This window comes from Mizuhopecten yessoensis, unplaced genomic scaffold, assembly GCF_002113885.1.
Source record: "Mizuhopecten yessoensis strain PY_sf001 unplaced genomic scaffold, ASM211388v2 scaffold8071, whole genome shotgun sequence".
In the NCBI taxonomy this organism is placed as follows: domain Eukaryota; kingdom Metazoa; phylum Mollusca; class Bivalvia; order Pectinida; family Pectinidae; genus Mizuhopecten; species Mizuhopecten yessoensis.
Window position 1 is genome coordinate 523,697 of NW_018407364.1, and position 26,345 is coordinate 550,041.

A 26,345-nucleotide genomic window follows, 5' to 3' on the forward strand; every position below is an offset into this window, starting at 1 on the left:
ATCTTTTGACCATTTGGCAACTTTTCGTTTCGTAGCTGACACGGTACAACACTTTTCTTTCGCTTACTTCACACGGTCAGTCATTTTGTTTACAAAGAAATGTTGTGCTATGCGCATGCGCTAGTAGAGGGAAATCCCTGAACAAAACGTTGGTCAGACAGGTAGAAATACCGATGATTTTCTTAGATTTAATCATTTTTATGAATCTATTTCAGCCAAATCCGATCGCTATTTTCCATAAGGAGTCTCACTTGATATGTTTATGTAGTATTTGAAAAAAAGACAAAAAATAAAGTTACTTCACCGTGATGCCCCTTTAAGAGTGATTTTACATGTTTTAGAGGTTTAGATCGACTTTCGGTAAAAGTGCCACCCTCAACTCTTAAATAACGACCGAAAGTCAATCTAAACCCGTTAAACATGTGATATTACTCTGTACACTTTACTCTAGGTCCGAATACAGCTGTAACAAATTATCAGGTCCATTTATGCAATACTTTATACTTTCCCAAATTGTACAACTCATGAGAGCGAAAGTGAGCGTAACAGCAGAACGACAGACAAGGCAATTTGATATTTATGTCTAATAGAGATTATAAGCGGGAGGAAATATAATGTTTTGATAAATCATGTGTCATCAAAAACATGGAGACCTCTGGTTTCGATCGTAACTCTTACCATGAAAATCTGCTTCGATTGTGGTAATTCCTGTGATAAAATATACCAGTACCTAATCTATTATATGCCAATATGTCTTTTACAAACGAGCATGCCGACCATCCACGCAGAGAGTTAAAGACTTATTTTTTTTAAACTTCCAGAGTAAAACAGGTGTATGGAGTTGAGATACGTTGAAGAGGTTAGAACATTTTGAATTGATATACATGTTTGTACGGAGTACCATATTATCATCTTATAACAGTTATGTATAAGACTGTTGATGTAAAAAATAAGACTGCGTCATGAGAGAGAAAAAAATCCTGGAATCAACTATTTAATTCTTCCACATGTAAAACATGTTTAGATTAAAATTAAAATATGCACTTGATAGCCAGTTTGTTTGTTTATATATTCAATATAGTCTAAGCGTGCAGTAAACTTTGAGCTCGTTGACAAGTTTTATCTTTATCATATCTTGTTTACAAAGTTACACAGCAATGTGCTTTTAAAATATGTTCATAGAAAATGATTAGTTGGAAACAGTTTAAATATGTTCATTGATACAAAATATATAACTATATATATAGCTTTAATTTGATGATTGATTTACTCTTTAAAATGTATAAAGACTACTTCTGTACGTCCTTAGTTAATGTACAAAAAATCGTGTTTACTCATTCGTTATTTTTCATGATATTTTCACTCGTATTTTTATTCACATCTGTTCTTTTATGTTACGTATTCATTCATTTAAACTCAATAAACTATTTAATTAAGTGAGTTCATATTTCTCGTCATCTTTTCTTTTTTAGCACTTTCCCGATAATTATTCTCATACACAAAGTAACAACATCAATTAAACACCAAAACAATACTGCAAAACTGAGAAACCGTCGTTTTTACTAATTGAACCTCTTTTTCATATTTGGATTACTAACAAAGCAAATTCATTTCACACAAACTGCAATTCAACATTCACATTCCGAATAGATTAATATCAAGACGTCAGTTTTAACGTTTAGTCCGTCAGACAGCAACTGAGGAGTTTTTGTTTATATCGTCAGACTGTAAAGTCCGAGGGCTTCCAAGTGTGGTTCGTAGAAATAGAAATGAACATAGATACTTTGATTTTATATGCTAGTTTTGGTATATCTAGTTTCTCTAAACGCTCCTTATAGGATAAGTCTTTCAGGCCAGGGACCTATTTTATTGCTCCATGTTGAACATTTCCTATTGTTTCAATGTGTGTATCGTAATGAGGACGCCAGACCTGATTCTCATATTCAATGTGGGGTCTAATTAAAGATTTGTATAGCAACCTATATAGCTAAAAGTCTCTATTGATTCATATATTCCATTGTTCTTCGTGGAACTCCCATAATGGGTGTACACTAACACACATCCAGAATAGCCTCCAAAACACATAGCGTCCACAGATTCCGGATGCTAATGCCGTTTTCCTATTCAAATGAGAGGAAGCCCATCTCAACTGTATCAGATCGCTAGTGAAACCTCTTAGAGACTACTGGGCCGACAGAGTGACCGTCGGGAATGAGGAAATCACCTCGACGAAATCACTCTTACCCAGCACCACACCATCGGAAGAATGTGAACACATCAATACACTACTGACAGCCACGAAATTATCAGTAGAAAGCGAACACTCCAAACAACGTAACCCCAGTCCATCAAAGCCAACGCAATCGGGACAATAACAAACTATGAGTACATTATTCTATCTCGGCATATATGGAAAATCTACCCATTTATAAATCCAACCGGAAATTCTTAGGTGGTTTGGAAGGGTGAACGATACGATATCTATTATATCCACCGTTCCCATCTTCCGTAATTCCAAAAGAGAAACCTAACCGCCACCTACCTTCAAGGAGACCTGGAACCACGGTAGTGACGTCAAACCCATCTTCACAGTGGTACCGGCGAAGCATACGGAACTTTAATCCATTTGTTTACCTACCTGGACACTTAAGCACCATTTATCCAATGGACACTGTTATCTAATTACCACTAGTGTTATATACATGTACTTTACAATATCCATTTTTAAGTAATGATAAGTCAACACTATCCATCATTGTTATCATGATCTTTATTTACTAATTACAATGCATTCATCATTAACTCTGCCATAGTCATGTGTTAGCTTGGAAAAGTCTGCCAAATTATGGACTCATGAACTATGACGTCACTCTCTTGTGAACTATCCAAGACGTCACTTTTTACACCATGTGATCGTTGCCAGGCAGAGGCACCGCATTTCATACTTTATTTCTGTTTTGAATTGTAAACAATTGTTCTGACGACGGCTTATCTAATAAGCTGAAACTAGTAAACTGCAATAAATTTGCCAAGTAACTTCAAGTGGATGTTGTTCAGTCATCTTTTTACTTAATTTTTATATGATACATGTATATGATATATCTTATATAATATATGAGATCTCCAAATATAAATAAAATGAGATATCTTATATAACATCTCATTTAATTTCTATACAAGATATCTAAAATTATATATCAGATATCTCATATAGTATAGAACACACTCACATGAATAACAAAAGACGGGTGCCAATTATGGCCTTCTGGTGGCTATCGCTGAAAAGTTTTTATTGTTTGCGTTAATCTACCTTGTACATGACACGAAATTAAGGTCAGCTTGGAGACCTCCTCCGATATATGAGGGGGTAAAGTAGGGAAGCAAAATCATAATCATGGAATACAAATTATCGAAAAACTAGTATATTGTTGATAAGTAGTGACATTATTATATATCGGTTGCAACAACAATTAATAATAATAATAATATATAACATTTATATAGCGCTCTATATAATTTGTAAAACTACTCTAAAGCGCTTTACAACATATGGATAATAGTAATGGTTATAATTGTGAAAAAAAACACCGAAAAAACCCACCAAAGGCTTACAATCACTTTTATACATTTTATACATCCGCATTAATTGTGTCTACCAGTGTTTCATCAAGTCCAAAACAGCCTATCAATGCAATGATATTTAATTAAATTCAGATATGCATACAAAAACATCATATTCTTCTATAACATAAGTTGATATTGAATGCATATTCAACCCCTTACACTCACCTGACGTATATATTTGGCTGGATGTCCATACTTAAACCATTCGAGTTCATTTTAGTCCTAACAACTGTGACGTAACCCTGTTTTTTCAGGTTGATAACGCGTCAAGATTGTATCAATTTTCGTTTTAAATTTGCCGTAAATTAGCCCTTTTTAAGAACAATAAAAGCGCTGGTCACGAATCGTTCTGTATACATTGAAACATCTCAGATGTATATAAAAATATGAAAAACCCAAAATGAAATCCCATAGAATGGTTGCCGTGTAGAAAATGTTCGGACTCCAAACTTTCTTCAGTCTTAAAGGGGAATAAATGCCTAATTAGTTATTGTTCCAAGAAAAACGAAATATCCTCGGTATGACTGGATGATCAGTCTGTAAACATGTGACGTCACCATAATGCTAATATTTACTACGTCACGGTAGTGTAACTGTTATTATTATTTGTACGCTAATGAGCGATATCGTTAATTGCTTCCAAGGTTTCAAGATTTATTTTACACTTACGCCACACGTATATGTGCGTTACAAGAGGTCAAATATTACATAGTACATGTACACATTGATGAACATATAGTACACACATTGTACGACATATGATACATTACGTATAATAACAACCTATCTAAATAATTATTGTATATAACCTTAATTTCGATATTTAGTAGCTTCATTACTTTTTGTATAAATCTATTTACTTTAGTACCGACTTCCGTGTTTAAAACATATTGAGAACATCCCTTGCAATTTCATATAAGCTGGGTTGACAAAATAATAATTTGTTATATAGAGTTGTCTTAAAGCTAGAACAGATACATTCGTACATAGGTATACATAGTGATATTCGTTCCCAACACAATTATGACGTACAGGACAATGCAGTATAAACCTACACGTGTATTGATGACAAATATTACACTAATCCCTGATTTCCGTGTACGTTACTCGGTCGATGCTTTACTTACTACGTGGAATTTATAACAGACGGGCAGTAAGGTTTATGTCCGTACGTCATTATATCTATATAAAATCATGTAATCAATGATTCGACCTTGTACATTCTTATACGTGATTATTAAACCATCATTCCAGAATCAGACAGAATATTCCTGGAAGTTGCGCTGACTTGTAAATAGATTAAAGTCTGCTGAGCGCATTGAATTTTAATCGCTGTATTACACAGACATAGCATGATATAGCGACACGAAAATATACCATAAATGATACAACGGAGTCAAAGTTTTAACAATGCGACGTACTATTAAATGACGTCACAAGACAGGTAGACAGTCACGTAATATTACTTAGGACTGCGATAGATAAATCACTACAATTGTTGTATTCCAAATATTGTTGTCGTTAGATCTATTATAGTAAGACCTTATTTCTAATCTGTTAAACATACTAGGGCTAATGTCTCGCCTCTTAGACATGTTAACTATTACGTTAAGTTTTTCCGATCTCTTAAATACAAGACTTTTAATTAATAAATTTGTGAGCAATTAATTACCTTTTTCTTTTTCCTAATTTCATTAACTTCTCATTGCAATATCTATACATTTTTTTCTATTTTTCTATTTTGTTTCAAAATAACGTATTGGTATTTTAGCTTGGCGAATAAAGCAGATTGTTAAATTTGCAGAAATTCATTATATCATAAAAAAAGAACATCCTGAAATTAGAACCTACAAATTAAATATTTCAACCTTGTGTAGCAGTTACCTTAATAATCCTAGTAGACGATATCGCCAACGAATGTCTTAATGATAAACCCTTAATAATTCTAGTAGACAAAATCGCCAACTATAGTCTTAATGGAAGAACCTTAATAATCCTAGTAGACGATATCGCCAACTAAAAGTCTTAATGGTAAATACTTAATAATCCTAGTAGACGATATCGCCAACTAAACTTTTAATGGTAAATCATTAATAATCCTAGTAGACAAAATGGCCAACTATAGTCTTAATGGAAGAACCTTGATAATCCTAGTAGACGATATCGCCAACAAGTCTTAAAGGTAAACCCTTAATAATCCTAATAGACGATATCGCCAACTAAAGTTTTAATGGTAAATCCTTGATAATTCTAGTAGACGATATTGCCAACTAAAGTCTTAATGGTAAATCCTTAAAAATCCTAGTAGACGACATCGCCAACTAAAGTCTTAATGGTAAATCCTTAAAAATCCTAGTAAACGGTATCGCCAACTAAAGTCTTAATGGTAAATCCTTGATAATCCTAGTAGACGATATTGCCAACTAAAGTCTTAATGGTAAATCCGTTACTATTAAAACGTTCATTGGCGTTAACGTCAGTATACCATTCGAACGCGTCCAAAGTTATTTACGAGTGAAAACTGAAGCTTGGAACGCACTCAAGTGTTACAATAAATTTGATATTTTTTCTCACAGTGCCTTGAAAGCCTTATGGAACATTATTTTGGGAAACAGCGTAGAAAAGAACATTTGAAATACTTTAAAAATGGCATCAGTTATATCAATAGGCAGTAACATAATGGGAAAATAGCGTTAGGAATGAACCAATGTTTGTAAAAAATTACTACATTCGCGGCCGCACAGGGACCTGAGAGTTGTTACAGCTATATTTTGACCTAAAATTAGATTTTCAGAGTAATTTTACACGTTTTTATTGATGTAAACCTTTCAAAAACGTGTACAATTACGCTGATTACCTCATTTTAGGTCTAAATAGTCGGTCTCAATTGTAGTACAATGCAAGGGAAGTAACTCGAACTGAAAAAAATATATTACCAATTGAACAGGCAGCACACCATAGAAAGGTCACTACCGGCTTTGCTTGGTGTAGTTTAAATGATGAAAACATATTCTTTTGATAACATTCTGTATCCCAGTAAAATTGATTTTCATTACACTAACATGAAATCTACTTCTTCGAAAAAATAAAGCACATGCCATTTTGATGTTTAAGGCTTCTTTTCGATCGTTGCGTCATTTTTCAAGCATATCAAATCAATAAAACAGGATTTTGGCAAATGAATTTATAAATATGAATGTTCTTTCAATATTTGAATATGAATAGAAGGAATGGTTTGGTAATTTATTATGTCATATCGACATAATATTAATGTAATGAATGAGAATGAAAGAATGAATGATTTGGTGATTGAGAGAAAGTATGAAAAAGAAAGAGAATGAAGGGTAAGAGGCCTCCTGCATTAGATTACATTATGTAAGATATATATATATATTCGTAGGCTTATCAACATCTGGGATAACCCTTTTTTGTTTGTTCTGTTCTCAAATATCTGCTAAATTACTTAGTTCCGACTTCTGCTTTTCATGTGTTTAAGATTTTTCTTGTGCCTTTTAAGTAAATTCAGGAATATCGCGCAGCAGCTTGACGGTAAAATATACATGCTTAGAAGTTCGATGAAACTACTTGTTAATATTCAAGGAATCGTACAAGCGATAGATCAGATTTTATACTAGAATCAAATAGTTTACTGCTACCTTCGACTTCGTCATGACGTATTCAAATTTTAGACGATTTCCGCCAGAATTTGAGATCAACTACAGATTCGTCTACATCAGATGCCTATCTCAATCTTTACGTGTAACATGACTAACGGAAAATGCTTATAACTGAAGAGTATAGTTAAAGGGATGATTTCAATTTTGCGATTTTGATCTTTCCCTTTTTCGATAGTAACGTCCCTAAACCCACTTGTTTAATGTCACGGTTGATTCGATTTGGGTTTGCTGGAAATATTATACTTTCTGTGAAAGATGTCGAATGTTGACAGATTAACTCACAACACATTGTTCTGGGAGACACAGTTTGATGGAGAATATGGGCAAGTTTTATGTTCGCCATCATGATCCCATCGGGGAATATCAAACTTTTTGATTTTACCAAAAAAGGCGCCTTTTTTGTTCCCCACCCCTATTCTTACTTTGGGACTTTGCTATACTAGGATTAGGCCTTCGAAGGTGGGTGTGGTCGATAAAGTAAGAGATTATTACCTTTCCGGAACTCCTCGTCTTTTTCTCCTTGTACCTTTTTAAGGATCTGCGGGTAAATCTTATTTTGTTTATATGTTTCCTATAGTTTGATGTGAGTTTGGTTTATGATTTAGTTCACTATTCTTTTGTTGATTTCTTTAGGTATAAATTAATTATTGGCAATTTGCCTTCCGTTGTGGTGGTACTTCAGTATCTCAGTAAATCTCCGTTTTATACCCCAATCTATTAATCATGTAAACAAGTGCAGTTGACACTTTCGAAAAAACCTAGCGCACATTATGAAAAGAATGATTAAGTTTACACATATAAGTGTGAATCATGTGTTGAAGTCTCATGTGTAAACTAGTAAATAACACTTCATTTTTAATGACAACAGTCATTAATTTCCTAATTCTTACACCTATCTTTACAAACTCACGATAGTGTACAATGTAAATCTTACTGAAAGCATGTGACGTCACACGGTCAAAGGTCATTTCAAACTTAAATCGATGATTGTGTACGGGTGCGTTTTGCACTGATCTTCGTACAGCGAGAAAATGCATAACTCGATTCGCTTAAAAGATAAGTGATATTTCTGATTTGGGCGAATTCATTGTATAAATATGTTATGGCGATGCTGTCAGATTTACAGGAATAATACTCGACAACCGTTTTCTAACTTGATAAAATCATTATTATGAAGCTTCCTTGAAGCACTATTGAAATTTTCCATAACTATCCATACGTGAGTGGGATTATCATAATAAGCGGATAGGTCTCCTTAATGTTGATGAACAGTTGGCGATATATCAAGCTAGCCACCATTCCAACCACTTAAATAACGCCACACACCAACCCCATCCCACCCAACCCTTTCCCTTTGCTCTCCGTAAGCACACATTAACAGCCTTGTAGTTCTGTAGTCTTTAAAACTCTCGATATTACCGCAACACACATGTTGGTGTAAGCGTGCCCTGCGTAGACGCGGATCTGTAAAACACGAATGTTACTGTAGGATTTGTTTACAACAAAGCAGCTAAAATAAGCCTTTTATATTTCAGTAAACGTGAAGGGTTAAAAATTCTAGACGTTTTAGTCGTGACTCACTTTATGTTCTACCAGTAGCTTCACACTGATTGTGTTCAATGATGTGTCTAGAAGTACTTTACACTGATTGTGTTCAATGATGTGTCTAGAAGTACTTTACACGGATTGTGTTCAATGATTTGTCTAGAAGTACTTTATACTGACTGTGTGACCAATGGTGTGTCTAGAAGTTCTTTACTCTGATCTTGTTCAATGATGTGTCTAGAAATGCTTTAAACTGACTGCGTTCAATAATGTGTCTAGAAGTGCTTTACACTGACCGTGTTCAACGATGTGTCTCGAAGTACTTTACACTGACGGTGGTCAATTATGTCTAGAAGTGCTTTACACGGGCTGGTTTCAATGATGTGTCTATAAGTACTTTTCGCTGACTGTGTTCAATGATTTGACTAGAAAATGCTTTACATTGACTGTACTGTGTTCAATGGTGTGTCTAGAAGTACTTTTCACTGACTGTGTGTTCAATGGTGTGTCTACAAGTACTTTACACTGACTGTGTTCTGTTCAATGATGTGTCTACAAGTGCTTTACACTGACTGTTTTCAATGACGTGTCTAGAAGTGCTTTACACGGGCTGGTTTCAATGATGTGTCTATAAGTACTTTACACGGATTGTGTTCAATGGTGTGTCCAGAAGTACTTTACACTGACCGTGTTCAATGATGGGTCTAGAAGTACTTTACGCTGACTGTGTGCAATGGTGTGTCTGGAAGTACTTTACACTGACCGTGTTCAACGATGTGTCTCGAAGTACTTTACACTGATCTTGTTCAATGATGTGTCTGGAAGTACTTTACACTGACCGTGTTCAATGATGGGTCTAGAAGTACTTTACGCTGACTGTGTGCAATGGTGTGTCTGGAAGTACTTTACACTGATTGTGTTCAATGATTTGTCTAGAAGTGCTTTACACGGGCTGGTTTCAATGATGTGTCTAGAGGTACTTTACACTGATCGTGATCAATGATGTGTCTAGAGGTACTTTACACTGACTGTGTTGAATGATTTGACTTGAAAATGCTTTACATTGACTGTACTGTGTTCAATGGTGTGTCCAGAAGTACTTTACACTGATTGTGTTCAATGATTTGTCTAGAAGTGCTTTACACTGATTGTGTTCAATGATGTATCTAGAAGTACTTTACACATATTGTGTTCAATGATGTGGCTAGAAGTGCTTTACACTGACCGTGTTCAACGATGTGTCTCGAAGTACTTTACACTGATTGTGTTCAATGATTTGTCTAGAAGTACTTTAAAATGACTGTGTTCAATGGTGTGTCTACAAGTACTTTACACTGACCGTGTTCAATGATGTGCCTAGAAGTGCTTTACACGGGCTGGTTTCAATGATGTGTCTAGAAATGCTTTAAACTGACTGCGTTCAATAATGTGTCTAGAAGTGCTTTACACTGATTGTGTTCAATGATGTATCTAGAAGTACTTTACACTGATCGTGTTCAATGATGTGTCTAGAAGTGCTTTACACTGACCGTGTTCAATGATGTGTCTAGAAGTACTTTACACTGACTGTGTTCAATGATGTGTCTAGAAGTACTTTACACTGATCGTGTTCAATGATGTGTCTAGAAGTACGTTACACTGACTGTGATCTAGATTTTCACTGAAATGTGGCGCAAACATCGGCTAATAAGAGATGCAAATTTTAATACAATCCTGTAGGGAGTGATAATTTTTAGCCTAGCTAAGTCTAGACTTAACCCAACCGTCCATAAAACCAGGAACGCGTCATACAGTAATTCATGCAGTTTATGATGGTTACAACGTAACACTTATCGACTTGTTTGGATGAGCAGGTGTAATAATGTAAATAAATTAACTCACTCAAAAATTCACTAAAATGTATTAGATACATATTGTGTGTACACAACAACAAAAAGGGATTAAAAAGGCAAATAACAAATCTATTTTTATTTTTTCAAATAGTCCGCGAGAATAAGCTGGAACAGTAGACTTGGCAAAAACATTTGTGACGAGATCAAAAGTGAGAGAGAAGGCCAGGCCCAGACGAAAAACCGAACCTGATAATTTTACTTATGAACCAAATGACAGTGATCATCGCAGTTCAACACAATGATACCAGGTTAAAACTTTCCAAATTTCAAATATTTAGTAGAGTTAAATTACATTTTACCTTTTGAACAAGTGGACCCTGAGCAGAGAATCCAAATCATGTTATTGTAAACCGCGGTCACATCTTACGGTCACGCACGTAGTTGACCGTAATGGGGGATGACCGTAGTTGACTGTAGTAGACCGTATGTGACCTTAGTTAAACGTATTAAACGTTGTAAGACGTAGTTCAACGTAGTTATAAGCTTAACCTTATTTAACCCTACTTCATCCTACTTCACCCTATAGTTGACCCTAGTTACCGTACTTAACAGTACTTCAAAAGTTGTCTAACCCTAGTAGTTGTCCCTATTTGACTACGGTAATCACTACGGTCAAGTATAGGGTCAGTTACGGTCAACTACGGTCACGTATATATAGGGTCAATTACGGTCAAATGCGTTCAAACTATGGTCACAGTAGGGTCTTGGCATCCAAATTCACCGTAGAGATATTCTGAAATTTTTTGGGCTAACCACGGCCAAATTAAGAGTTTCTTGAACTACGTTGAACTATGTCTAACTATGTTTTATTACGTTAACTTAGGTTACATACGGTCTTATACAGTCAACTACGGTCATCCTCCACTACGGTCAACTACGTTGGTGACCGTAAGATGTGACCGCGACAATAGTCTGACGTTCAGCTACCTCAGGAAATAAGCCACGGAGTGAAGCTACGTTTTAACTTGTTATGTAAAGACACGCAACGATGGTTATAAGGGCCACGGTATGCTAATCAAGTCCTATACCGCTACACACAGCCCATGTATATGTGTAGAGGAAAACAAACATGGATCTCGGCTCGCTCCTCGACATAAACACTGTGCTAGTGGCCATTGTTGTGATTCTGTTGATCTGCTTGGTCAGTCGGTCACTGCAATGGCCGGCCAACATCCCGCCTGGTCCACCTGGCTATCCTTTATTGGGAAACCTACTTCTGCTACGACAGGGAAACATACTGGATACATTCCGAAATCTTCGAAAACAACATGGCGACGTGTTTAGTGTAAAAGTTGGACCAAGTCTTACCGTTGTTTTCAATGGAATTGATACATTGAAGGAAGCTTTTATCAAGCGCGCGGACGAATTCTCTGACAGGCCATACAGTTATATCTCAGACAAGGTGTTCGAAGGAAAAGGTAATTTTAAAGTTGTTAAAACGTCACAAAACATACATACTTATGTAACCGGGTTGGGTCCTTAAATGATGACAAAGTCAACCGGCTCGGGTTAGCGTGTTTATTGTCTCTCCGATAGGATGATCACAGTATAGTATAGACATCACACACAAACAGGTACCAGCTAGTATGGATGCTGTACAAAGATGTAGATGGTTTTGACCCTGCAACACAAAATTACACACCTATACGTAACATATTTACATTCATATCTCTTTACTTATCTATAATAAGTCACAACTATAAAAATCATATAAAATTCACATAAATATTATACCTATCCTATTTATCTAATTTGATCAAATCTATTAATCTCTCATTATACATACATGTACAAGTCAATCATGATGACTTTGAAAGAAAGAAAGATTAACTATTTAACTTTTCCTATTATTCCAATGTTACATAGCATGCAACAAGGGGAAATAATCCTCTTGTTGACTAATAATAACAATATTCATATTGAACATGATCCAAATCTACCCTTTTCCATATAGAGAAAACAGAATAATGTCAAGACAAATAATCTGACTAGGATAAACTATAACAGTAATACATTTGTTAAAACAATAGATAAAATACTGCTTACCACAGCTATGGGTAGAGGGTCATGTGCTGAATATTGGATTAGTCCAATCTATAGACATGAAAATATGCAGTCTGATCCTTTACTGTAATATCAAAGGAAAATACTCTGTCAGATAACTATATTTACAACTATGGACTTTGTCTTAACAAAAACCGAGAGTTTAGGTTTTATCCATATTTTAGTCATATTTCAGAACAATACATTTTAACCATGAAAAGTATCTAATTCAAACAAAAAGTATAATAATATAGTTTTCTTAAAAAATATGTATTACAAAGAAATCACTCATCCTAATTCTGATATACTCTGGGTATTTCAGTTATCCCATTAACCAAAAATCCTAAATTAGTAATAGATTAAACCTATACATTTTAGAACTAATACATCAATATCAGAGAGCTTATGAAATATATAAAAATATGAAACTAACTACTCTAAATTATATTCTTTTCCAATATATTTTGTAGTACCTAGACCTAGAATAGCACAACTAGTCCTCTCAAAATGTCTCTTTCTTCTCGTTGGTCATCCAGTCAAAGGTCATCAAGTCAAAGGTTATGTCAGTATTGCACATTACCTACAGATACATGTGGATAAGACATGGACCGGCATTATTTTATTTAGTATAGCCTATGGCACATGTAACATTTTATATCTATTTTTATAAAAGAAGTGTCTGAAAAAAAGAAGGGATCTGATTGACTTGCACATTTTTGTCAAATATTTCAAAAAATACAATAATCTGCAGCTTTTTTCCTATCGGACGAAACATAAACTTATATTACATATTTGATATCCTCTGTTTGAAACTGGGTAGTAGATTTATTGGCTGTATCCTTTTATTTTATTTTTTTCAAGTAATCGGTGGGTATGTTTACCAGGCGCGTGCTCACTTTTTATATCTAAATTTTCAAGTCCCTGTGTGTTCAAGCGTCCCAGGCACCTATAGATAGATTGTGATGAGTCACATCCGTTTCCTGCTTTGTAAACCATGTGTTTTGATGAAAACTGTGTGTGTGTGTGTGTGTGTATGTAGTTATTGTGTTGTGCTTGTCCCATATTTATTATACAGCCGTGCTCGAATACAAGTCGTTCCGGCCCCCGAGTCGTTCCGTCCCTAGTCGTTCCGACCTTAGCAGTTCCGGCCCGTTCCCGGTCCGACCCCGTATACTTAGTCGTTCCGGCCTCATATATTATATATTATTATGTTTATTTGGAATTAAATTTTAAGTTAAGTTTATTTATATAATGGATAGTTTTTTTTTTTTTTTTTTTTTTTTTTTACATTTGTTGTCTTTTCATTTTACATGTTGTTTAAAACAAAATACACCTGTGAAAACATACGGAGTAAGATTGCTATTTAAGACACATTACAATCACTGTCTTTTTTTATCTTATTACCTCGTGCGTTGGAAACTGTATGGCTTCTAGAATACGCCGTGTAAACACCATGGCTGTACAGTCTTCAGACGTTGTTTTTACTTTTATTTGATGACAGACGTTGGGTTTTTTTTCATGACATCTTGTTGAAATCGATCTTTGTCGATCTTCCAAGTGTGAAGATGCAAATTTGTAATAATATGGGAACATATGTCATAATCTATTATTTGCTATTTATTAAATATATGTTGTTATTGTTGATTGCATTAAATATTACATAATGAACATAATGTATCATGTTTTTCTTGTCTTTTGATCGATGTATGTAACGGACTAAGGGCGACAACCTGTACAATAAACACGATGCAAAATGTAAAACATTCGATCCAATCATAAAATATATTTCAATGTTGATATGTAAAGGAAAACTGGAATCGATATATTGCGTTAAGAAAACTATTCAGCAGCTGAAAGATCAACAGAACCTACCAAGTCATCATCTTATTAATCGACAATGGGTAATTTTAAGGTGAAATTCGTATGGTCTAAATCTGATCTCTGGCTGTTTTTTAGGTTATTCAAAGCGCATTTTCTAAATCTACATCTTGGCTCTCACTTCATTAAAAAAATTCTTGATAACAGATCTGTATATTTTGATAACATATGTTTTCTTCTGACTTCACATTATGTTGTGCTAACTTTGTGTTGTGATATTGAAAGTAATCCGGGGCCAGTACAAAATATAAACTTGATTCATTTGAATGTAAGGTCTCTCAGAAACAAGACAGCCTTGGTAGAAGCAGAATTTGAGGATAATGATATAGTTTGTATAACAGAATCTCATTTAAACCCTTCAATATCTAACCTTGACATTCAGATGCACTCCTTCAATTCCAATCCTCATAGAAAAGATAGAACTACTGGTCCGGGGGTGGGGTTATAGTTTATCACAAAGATACTATTGTTATGAATAGGCGAATGGACCTAGAAAAGGATGATGTTGAACTTATATGGTTAGAAGTATTAGTTAATAATCATATATTTCTTCTTGGATGTTTATACAGACCAGAAAGTAATGCTGAATACTGGAATAAATTAGATAATACGTTGACCAGAGCTACAGATACTTCACTGGATGTGGTACTGACAGGTGATATCAATATTGATATGTTAAATCATCCGTTGAATGATCACTTATCAAGACTCCTTATCAAACATAATTTACTTAGTCTTATTAATGAACCCACAAGAATAACACCTGACAGTGCCACATCCATTGATATTATCTTTACTAATAACCAAAACATAGTTAAAAATACTCATGTATCTCCACCATTTTGCAGTGATCACTCCTCAGTACATGCTTCAATTTCTTATTCTGTATTTAAAAAAGTAAGCTATAAAAAAACTATTTTAAAATATGATGAAGCAGACTTTGATAGAATGAACAATGTCTTATTTGATATTGATTGGTTGAATTTGTCTTCAGATCAGGATTCTAATACTTATAATAGCACTATAGTCAATGCAATCACGGAGCAGGTCAATAGATTCATTCCTACAAAAGTAATAACTGTGCGCCCAAATGATAAACCATGGATGAATAATACAATTAGATTGAAAATGAGACAACGAAATAGAATTCACCGAAAAGCTAAACTAACAAATAATCCCCATTATTGGGAACAATTTAGAACCTTACGAAATGAAACTATTGACCTTATCCGTGAGGCAAAAGCAAACTTTATAAAAAATCTTGAAAAGTCACTAAATGAAAATGTGGTTACTCCAGACAAATGGTGGAAGATAGCTAAATCTATTACCAATTTTTCTAATATGTCATCTTCTATTCAACCACTTGAATCCAACGGCCAAATAATCCATCATCCAACTGAAAAAGCAGAGCTTCTTAACAATCACTTCACTAATATTTCTACATCAACACCTGACCTTGAATTACCCCAAACAGCACAACCCAATGCCCCTATTCACTATCAAACATTCATATCACTGAACAAGATGTTTCCGATCAAATTAATATACTCAACACTCATAAACCCCCAGGCTCTGATGGTGCTATTCCTAAAATTGTGAAAAAGCTTCATGCTTCTCTTAAATTACCTCTTATGTTATTATTCAATAAGACACTAGAGTCTGGTATAATACCTTTTAGTTGGAAACAAACAAATGTTAATGCTATTTATAAAGGAAATGGCTCATCTAATGATGTGTTAAATTATCGACCAATTTCAATTACATCATTGTTCAGTAAAATAATGGAAAAAAATATTTTTAAATATCTATACAACTTTTTGATTGAAAATGATATTATTACTAAGCATCAGTCTGGCTTTATACCTGGTGATTCTACTGTCAATCAGCTTTTGTTTATTTATAATGAAATTGCAAACAGAGTATGGCAAAAAGGTCTTTTATTTAAATTGAAATTATATGGTATAAATGGAAATCTACTTTTGTGGTTTGAAAATTATCTGTCTAACAGAATGCAAAGAGTAAATACTGAAGGTTATTTTTCACAATTTAAGAATGTAAATGCAGGGGTACCTCAAGGATCTGTCCTCGGACCACTATTATTTCTTCTCTATATCAATGATATCACTACTAATGTTTCCACCAATATCAAACTTTTTGCTGATGACACTTCTCTGTATGTAATTATAGATAATAACCCAGCACAGGCCGCACAATCTCTCAACACTGATCTTACTAACATAGGTGAATGGGCAACAACTTGGGACATTAAATTCAATCCAAGTAAAACAAAATCACTCATATTTTCTAGAAAACAAGACACCCATCACATCCCACTATTTTTCCAAAATAGCCAAATCATAGACACATCATCACATCAACACTTAGGACTTACACTTCAAGATGATGCAACATGGAAACAGCACATACAGAATATATACAAAAAAGCTTACAATAGACTTAATATTCTTCGCCATGTCAAAACTAAAGTCAATAGAAAATCATTAATTAAAATATATATGGGATTTATTAGGCCAATTTTGGAATATGCAGATATTATTTGGGATAATTGTACACAACAGGCAAAAGATATTCTTGAATCTGTACAATTAGAAGCAGCTAGGATAATAACAGGTCTTCGTTCTGGGGTATCACATGACAAACTATACAATGAACTAGGTTGGGAAACACTATCTGTAAGACGAAATAAACACAAACATGTAATGATGTACAAAATTATGCATTGGCAGACACCTCAATACTTACAAAATGTTTTAAATCCCTTTATTAATAATCAAAATGATAACCCCTACCCTCTCAGACAAACTAGGCTTTTCAACCCACCGTTATGTAGAACTAATAACTATTTTGACAGTTTTTTCCCTCAAATGTGCCGCACAATTAACATTGCAAATTCTGATCTTCTTAATTCTCCCTCTCCTGCAGCATTAAAAAAATATTTGAATAAAGATATTATTTCTGATAGTGAATCTGTTTCAATTTTCAAAACAGAAGGTAACCGAAGAGCAAGTATTATTCTATGTCGACTTCGAAACTCTTGCAGTAATTTAAATTATGATTTACACCATGACCATCTTACTAATAGTCCTGCTTGTACCTGCTCTGCTGAACATGAAACAGTATCTCATTACTTTTTGGAATGTCCTATTTTTAATAATCAAAGAACAACTTTGTTCACTTCTCTTAATAGTTATGGAAACCACAACCACATTGATAAAAACATTCTTCTCCAGGGCTGTCCTGATTGTGATGGGCTTACAAATAGAAGAATACTTGATGATGTGCATATTTTTATTGGAAAATCCCGTCGTTTTAATTTTTATATGACTTAAAGCCATGATGTTAAACAAAAATATACTATATATTCTATATTTCATCCAGGAGATTCTAGTTGAGCATGACTACTGTCTTTTACGTGTACTTATCATGACATTGTAAATAATTACACTCTATATGTATTAAATGAATTTATTATTTTTAATTGTAACAGTTGTTGGTAGCAGTGACCTGTGCAATATATGCACATGGACTTTGGTCTAAGCCTGCCAATATCTGTCTATGATAGTGTATATATATGCTGAAATAAATGTATTTGTACATGTACTTGTATATGTGTGTAAGTGTGTATGAGGTGTGTGAGATGTTTCCTTCATGAATTACTTCCCCTTAGCCTTGTGTTAATACGAATTATTTTGTGTTATTTTTTTCATTTGCAACATGTCTAAAATATTATGTCTCTTTGTTTATTCAACTTTGGCCATTTGACGGAGAGAATTTATATAGGCTTTGCCTGTTATTCAATCCAATAAATTACGACATCTTGTCAATAAAATTTGATGAAATGAAAAAGAAGTGTCTTAGAATCTTATCAAATTATCAATATATACTATATAATTATGTAACTATTTTTATGAAATGAATTGATTTATTTAGATCTAAGGGACCCCATTGGAATTAAGCCACAATGTGGCTTTATGGGTCATCCCAGGTAAAGGCCTAACTGAATATAATCCAATCCAGTTTTAACACCTGACTGATTATTAGTTTTATGGCATAAATATCTATATATTTATATTGTCTAATCTACAAAATATGATATACGTGTATTATTTGCCTTTTATCTGAATAAGAATAATTATTATTATTATTATTATGAACAGTACATGTACAGGAACTACCAAAAACAACTCAGTCTCACGACTTATCCCCGCGGATATGCACCGACTTGAAAACCGCGGAATATTGTCGCCGCGAATTTAAAGCGCAATACAACTACTGTACAACTACTTATAAACTTTTCTCCTATCTTCAATTTTCGCAGAATTTTCTTATTCGTCGTTCTAACGTTTATATTCGCAGATGAAAGGTCTAGTAATTATGGCTCATAGTGCTATAGTAAGAATGGATTAACTTGCTTTTATTTCCTTTTAAGTGCCTTTTTCAAGGAAACATTATTAATGCGAAAATCGCGATTATTAGAACCCCGAAACACAAATAACACTATTGATATGTGTTCATCAAACAATATGGTAATAGGTAAAAACAGATGCTGAAGAAGTTGTTTTCAAACTTATCGTTATTTGAAGGATTTTTGTCAGTATATCTGAAAAAGAATTTGAGTAGTTACTATCTTGAAAATCTGGAGGATAACTTATATGCAAGTAGCCTTAACATTATTGTAATTGAAGGCATCCTATTCTCAAGTTACTGTGAAATCAAATATTTTCGTGGGAACCAAATTTCGTGGTTTCCCATTTTGGCACATGAATTCGTGGATTAAGAGTACCCACTCAAACAGAGAATTACTTTATATAAAGCTTGCAATAAATTCGTGGATCTATAAATTCGTGCATGAAGATGACCCACGAAATCAACGAAAAGAAAAATCCAACGAAAAGTATTTTTTTCACAGCATCTGAAAAGGAATTTCGATAGTCTTTACAAAAATCTTGAGGATAAGTTATATGCAAGTAGACTTAAATCATTGTTATTTTAAGACATACTTGCAATCAATCCGTGACATACTTGCAAATAATATCTGAAACGGAATTTGTGTAGTCTTTATAAAAATCTGGAGGATGAATAATATATATGTTGGTAGACTAGAAATATTTATTTGGAGGTAAACTATTCTCAATATATCTTAACGTGAAATCAAACCTAAGTAGACACATCTTATTTTATAAAATATTTTTAATTTGGATTCAAAAGAATTTCAAAAGAAAAAAACAATCGGCTAGAAATGATACGAATTAGACCTGAATGGAATACCGGTGGTCTATTGAAATCTACTTCCGCATGCTTGAACAACAAGGATGTTGACCTAATAACTGTTCATGTGACAATCTAAGTAAAATCTATCTTCGCATTGCTCCAGTCTGCTGAGTCGAAATGACGCGTAAACGGGAGCGATGGGAAGATACAATTTTAATCAGATTGGCGTTGTGATTACTTTTAATTTATTTATTCTGTTTCAAAATCTATCTCGTTTCTTCTGAAAACAGCATATTTGTATTTGCTTTCACACATTAATATCTATTTATAACGAATAAACTCGTTGTTGTTTATTCAACTTTAGGTATTTTGTCATCGTCCGGCGAACACTGGAAACTCACCAGGACATTTTTCTTGAAAACTCTTCGGGAGTTTGGATTTGGAGGCAGGTCATTGGAATCAAGAGTAAAAGAAGAAACAGCATCTTTCTTAGATAGCATTGAGCAACACAACGGGTGCCCATTTGACATCAAGCCGTTGACAGCCTTGGCTGTGTCCAATGTCACATGCAGTATTGCATTTGGAAATAGATCTGAATACACTGACGCAAGGTTTAAGCGATTGACGTCCCTTTGTGCTGAGAACGTTCGGCTAACAGTGGAGAGCGGAGCTGTAAGAAACCTGCCTGGTGCCAGGTACCTTCCTGGAGACATGTTCAACATCAAAAAGTTGATTAGCAATTATAACGATATCAAGGAATGTATCGATGAACAAATTAATGAACACAGGACAAAGTTTGACGAAGATAATCAACGAGATTTCATTGATGCTTTCCTTACCGAACAAAACAAACGTGGCAAGGATGAACAGATTTTTGAAGGTACGCAGGATATATTTATTTACTTATTTGTTTTATTCATTTAAAACGATTATGTATCATTTTGTCGCTTAAATAACATAAATCAGTATTTACATGAGAAAAGTAAATATTCGGATTGTAGTGAAACTTTGGGGCCATATATCATCGCCTGTGAAGTTATTTATATATTATCACACTGTTGTTCGTGAGAACAACTTTCTCATCGAGAGCACGTGGATAAAATCGAGAGGCCACTTAAAGTGGGCTCGAGATTTTATCTACATGGCGACGTTTTATCTATGTACGACAAACCCTGAAAATACGGTGTGGTAATGAAAATTATAACTATCATCATCTGTTGTTTGAAAATGTCTATGAATGTGTCTTTACTATTGTGTTTTATAATTGAATTATTCATGTAATAAAAAATATAAACTATATTTATTTAACAACAATTATGAAACAAGTTATTTCAACTTTAATTAATCACTCTTGTTGGCCCGGATGTTCGCGCGCGGGGGGTCTTATTGTGGGAGAAAACCGGAATACCCGGAGAAAATCCACATGGTCTGGCAGGTGACACCATACCTTTCACATCCGATCGGGGAATCGAATCCCGGCCGCCTTGGTGAAAGGCAAGTGCGCTATCCACCGCACCATCCGACCACCCAATATACATGTAATATAACGACCAACTATCCGTGATCACAAGGTGCCAACCTTGTTTGCAGTATAAATATTTTCCCATTACATGGAGTGGAGATTTTCTATATACTGTAAAAGTCGATTTTTTTGCGTGTTGTTGCGACTCCTTAATCTGATTGCGATGAGGAAATGTTCGGGCTAGCAATATTTCTTACAGTTTGTTTATCTGTTATCTGTTTTATCTATAAAGGATTTTTGCATGTGGATATTTTCACGATAATTAACTTAAACGCGAACATTGCCACACCGCGAAATTTTCACTTTAAAACCACTTTACTAAATTATGCACAGAGAAACAATTATTTATAACCATTTGCACCCAGCACTAAAAGTCTATTTGTTTTATTTACACAGATATAAACTTGTCAGCTATCATCATGAATCTGTGTCTTGCCGGAACTAGCACAACAACTGGCACATTTTTGTGGGCGATACTGTACCTTCTTCACAATAAAAACATCCAGGACAAACTTCGAAAGGAGATAGAGTCAGTGGTCGGGACGTCCAGGTTTCCGTCACTCGCCGATAAACGCGCCTTGCCTTACAACGAGGCGTTTATGACAGAAGTACATCGAATGGCCAACTTCGCACCATTTTCTGTGCCTCGTGGTGCCACGAAGGACATCCAGTTCCGTGGAATGACTATACCAAGTGGGTCGGTGATCCTGGTTTCCCTTGACTCCGTAATGAACGATCCTAACATCTTTGAAAATCCTGACACATTTAATCCCGAGAGATATCTAGGACAGGACGGACAACTCAATGGCAAAGAGAGAAACGTCATACCCTTCTCGCTAGGTAAGAACTAATATGTTAATCGATGGTTTGATAGTTAATGGAAATATTTCAATTTCTACTCAAGCTTGACTCAATTCAACTACCAAATGTTACCTGTTTCATTTTCCGATGAAACTGACCTGATTAACACTGGATGTGCGTATGAATACATATTTTCATACGTTATATATTTTAAGAAGGGAGATAACTATTAACATTTTTAAACATAGAAAATATCACTTGCATGAATTTTTTTTTATTTTTTTTAATGAAAATAAACAAGAAATTGTTCGAGCAACCAAAGATGATCAATCAGCAAAATAGTATCAACTGTTACTAGCGGTAGTCACAATCCATGTACTGCCTTAAGAAATTCTCCCTTAGCAGTTATTTAAGTTTGTTTCAAGACCAACTCAATTCATCACCCCATGAAATCGACCGAAGCTTATAACTATCAAACGTCCACTCCTCACACCTATACTAGTGTGATACGTTTCATTTAGTGTATAGGGTTTAGCGTCATATTAGCAGGTAAGATTATTAAAGAACGGGCCTTCTTGTGTGTAACAGTATGTGTGTGCTGGAGGATCTGTGTTGGTGTATTTGCATCCTTGCATCCTTGCGATAGCGCGGTACTGATGCCGATTTTACAGTGTTACCTCACTGAAATACCGTGTCGAGGGCACCAGGCACAGTATTCTACTCAATCAAAATATACTTAAATCCTTACGTATTTACAAGCACAAGAATAGTTCGGGATGAAACTGATCATATATCAAACAAGGTTAGCTTCAAGCTTAGCAAAATTCTGTAAAATTTGCAAATACTTAGATAGACATTGATATGTTATAGTGGGAGATCTCGTGTTGGACAAAACATCTCTATTGCCTTTAACAATATTTGAACAAGAATCTATTCATACAAACTACCACTTCATTTCGTATTTTTGTTTGGCAGTTTATGCTGAAATAACAAATTATAATTCCTACAAGGATTTACTCTATTTACTAACAACTGATTGATATATTTGAATTAAAATATTCTTAATTTCAATGTGCATTAAATGTACTTAAATAAATTACTTTATCACGACAGGGCCACGAACCTGTCTCGGAGAATCCTTGGCAAGGCTGGAACTATTCACACTGATGACATCGTTGCTGCAGAGATTCGAGTTCCTCCCTGAGGTACCGGACCAACTTCCCTCACTCGAACCTATCCCAAGGCTGGCAAGGGCGCCGAAAGATTTCAAATGCCGGATCGTTAAGATTAAATGATAAATGTTTGACTCATTGAATCGATTTGGTTTTGGTAAAGTGTGTACTGAATGGTTCAATTTTTAGCAGTAGAATATATTGTCAGATAAAATACTGTCAAAACGTATCTGTTGCAAAACGTTAAGTAAGGGAGATACGCATATTTCAAAATAGAATGCATTTAGAGATCTACATTCTATTGCTGGATCAGTTGGTGAACTTTTTTTACATACATTTGGATTAATGTATATTAAAAGCTGCTGCTTTCAAGGACAAAATCCCCCCAACCTTGAACGCAATATTCAAACCTTGAACGCAATATTCAAACCTTTTGCAACAGGATACGCCGTTCCTTTGTCAAGAGTTTGCACTCCAAGAGAAAAGTGGAGGACAATCATATTCTCATACTAATGTTCAAAAGGTGTCTATCAACAAGGTTTGCGTCTAAAGGGTTCATTGCCAAGGAAATCACAAAAGACTCTGAGCTATCTACAAAATAGTCAACTTGCGTTCTCCGAAAACAAGTATGTGATGTGACTGTGTCATTGTCGTAAATGAGATTACAATTGAATTCAAATGAGGCAGTGAAACTGCATGGCATTCGGAGTATAGGTTAAACAAAAGAGTCCTTGTATTCTAAATGGAGGAATCCTATAGTAATTGTTGATTTGAAGAACATGTTTTCCATTAAGAGAAGGCTACGTAAAAGGGTTTAAAGCCGTATGTCCTCAGATCAAAGGAAAGTAAGGTATATCACCAAATTGACCTACAAGATATTAATATTCCTTGTTGAAACACCAGAAAATTCCTGTGTTCAATTGACACATATTTTTTCTCAATATGTTAATTTCCATCAAATTAAGGTGGGAATAGTTATCTCAGTTACTTTATCTCACGAACAAGCCTTCGGTCAATACAATCTGTCTCGTATTGATAAAAAGGCAATACCACACATGTTTGTTTGTCTGACGTCCAATATTGCACGAATGCATTGCGTGTATGGATATATTTCACAACGGCTTTCAGCCCTAGTGCAATATATCAATTTGCTAAATGAACGAGTGTAATCTGTGACGTTATATGTGGTATTGCCTATATAATATACCTACAATTAATGTATATGCTTTCATTATATCTTTTGTAAATCGTTACTCATAATAACCCTGTAATAATATTCAAATTGTTTCCACCATAAATTGAACTAGATGACAATGGTTTACAAAACGACGTCAGGAATGGCTTAATGACGTCACGTCACATAGAATTAAAATGGCGCTAAATCATTCGGAACTCATTATTGTAAACACTCATCGATTTGTTCAATAGATAACAACCGATGAGTTCTAGATTAATTTTATTTTTCTGATTTCGACCAAATACAACAACATTTTGCATTATCAAAGTGAAATATAGGAATTTGTATTGCATGACGTCACAACTGCTACCATCACTATAGTAACATTCGTGTATGTAATAAATCATTGTCTCACCCTAAGCAGTGATAAATAATCGTATAGCAGAACCTGTCTGCACATACGAATGTTTACACAGTGTAGCGTACACGGACAGTAAATCTGTCGTGTGTGTTTATATATACGGTTTTTTTTAGCAGCAATATCACACAACATGTGTTTCTACGTTATAACACAGAAACTTGACGTTTGCTTGATTAAACACTGAAAGTAAATTCTGTTTCAAAACGTTTGTCAAGCCGAAATAAGTAAGCTAGCGAGTGATGTTCTCCGATCAAAGGTCCCTATGAAGAAAACTGAAATCGTTTTCAGAGGGCAAAACCACAGGGACCTGAGAATTTGAAACAGCTATATTTGGACCTAAACAAAGGTGTTAAGAGTGATTTTACATGTTTTAGAGGTTTAGATCGACTTTCGGTAAAAGTGCCACCCTCAATTCTTAAATAACGACCGAAAGTCAATCTAAACCCGTTAAACATGTGATATTACTCTGTGCACTTTACTCTAGGTCCGAATACAGCTGTAACAAATTATCAGGTCCATTCAAGCAATACTTTATACTTTCCCAAATTGTACAACTCATGAGAGCGAAAGTAAGCGTAACAGCAGAACGACAGACAAGGCAATTTGATATATATATCTAATAGAGATTATAAGCGGGGGGAAATACAATGTTTTGATAAATCATGCGTCATCGAAAACATGGAGACCTCTGGTTTCGATCGTCACTCTTACCATGAAAATCGGCTTCGATTGTGGTAATACCTGGAATAAAATATACCAGTACCTAATCTATTATATGCCAATATGTCTTTTACAAACGAGCATGCCGACCATTCACGCAGAGAGTTAAGACTTATTTTTTTGAAACTTCCAGAGTAAAACAGGTGTATGGAGTTGAGATACGTTGAAGAGGTTAGAAAATTTTGAATTGATATACATGTATGTACGGAGTAGCATATAAACAACTAATAACATGTACGTATAAGACTAGTACTGTGAACTCATGTGTTGATGTAAAATATAACTTAAATTTTGAATTGATCTTGCTGGTTATATTTTCCGCCTGAGACTGAGTCATGAGAAAATATTTTCCTGGAATCAACTGTTTAATTCTTCCACATGTAAAACATGTTTATATTAAAATTAACATATGCACTTGATAGCCAGTTTGTTTGTTTGTATATTCAATATAGTCTAAGCGTGCAGTAAACTTTGAGCTCGTTGACAAGTTTTATCTTTATCATATCTTGTTTACAAAGTTACACAGCAATGTGCTATTAAAAGATGTCTAAGCGTGCAGTAAACTTTGAGCTCGTTGACAAGTTTTATCTTTATCATATCTTGTTTACAAAGTTACACAGCAATGTGCTATTACAAGATGT

General features: G+C 34.5%; 1 protein-coding gene across 1 annotated transcript; it reads left to right on the forward strand.

Annotated features, from left to right (window-relative positions):
* Positions 1 to 11,634: 11,634 nt before the first annotated feature.
* On the forward strand, positions 11,635 to 26,123 carry LOC110454871 (cytochrome P450 2B5-like). The gene is made up of 4 exons (XM_021504623.1): positions 11,635 to 12,156; positions 20,256 to 20,771; positions 21,810 to 22,253; positions 23,328 to 26,123. Exons 1-4 carry the CDS (start codon positions 11,808 to 11,810, stop codon positions 23,507 to 23,509), a joined length of 1,491 nt encoding a protein of 496 aa, XP_021360298.1. The 5' UTR covers positions 11,635 to 11,807; the 3' UTR covers positions 23,510 to 26,123.
* Positions 26,124 to 26,345: the final 222 nt, after the last annotated feature.

Bases quoted from the DNA above. Each gene is read 5' to 3' on its own strand.
- LOC110454871 (XM_021504623.1), top strand. From the start codon at position 11,808: ATGGATCTCGGCTCGCTCCTCGACATAAACACTGTGCTAGTGGCCATT. The intron at 20,772-21,809 runs GTACGCAGGATA...TTATTTACACAG, and splicing joins GGATGAACAGATTTTTGAAG to ATATAAACTTGTCAGCTATC. The intron at 22,254-23,327 runs GTAAGAACTAAT...TTATCACGACAG, and splicing joins CGTCATACCCTTCTCGCTAG to GGCCACGAACCTGTCTCGGA.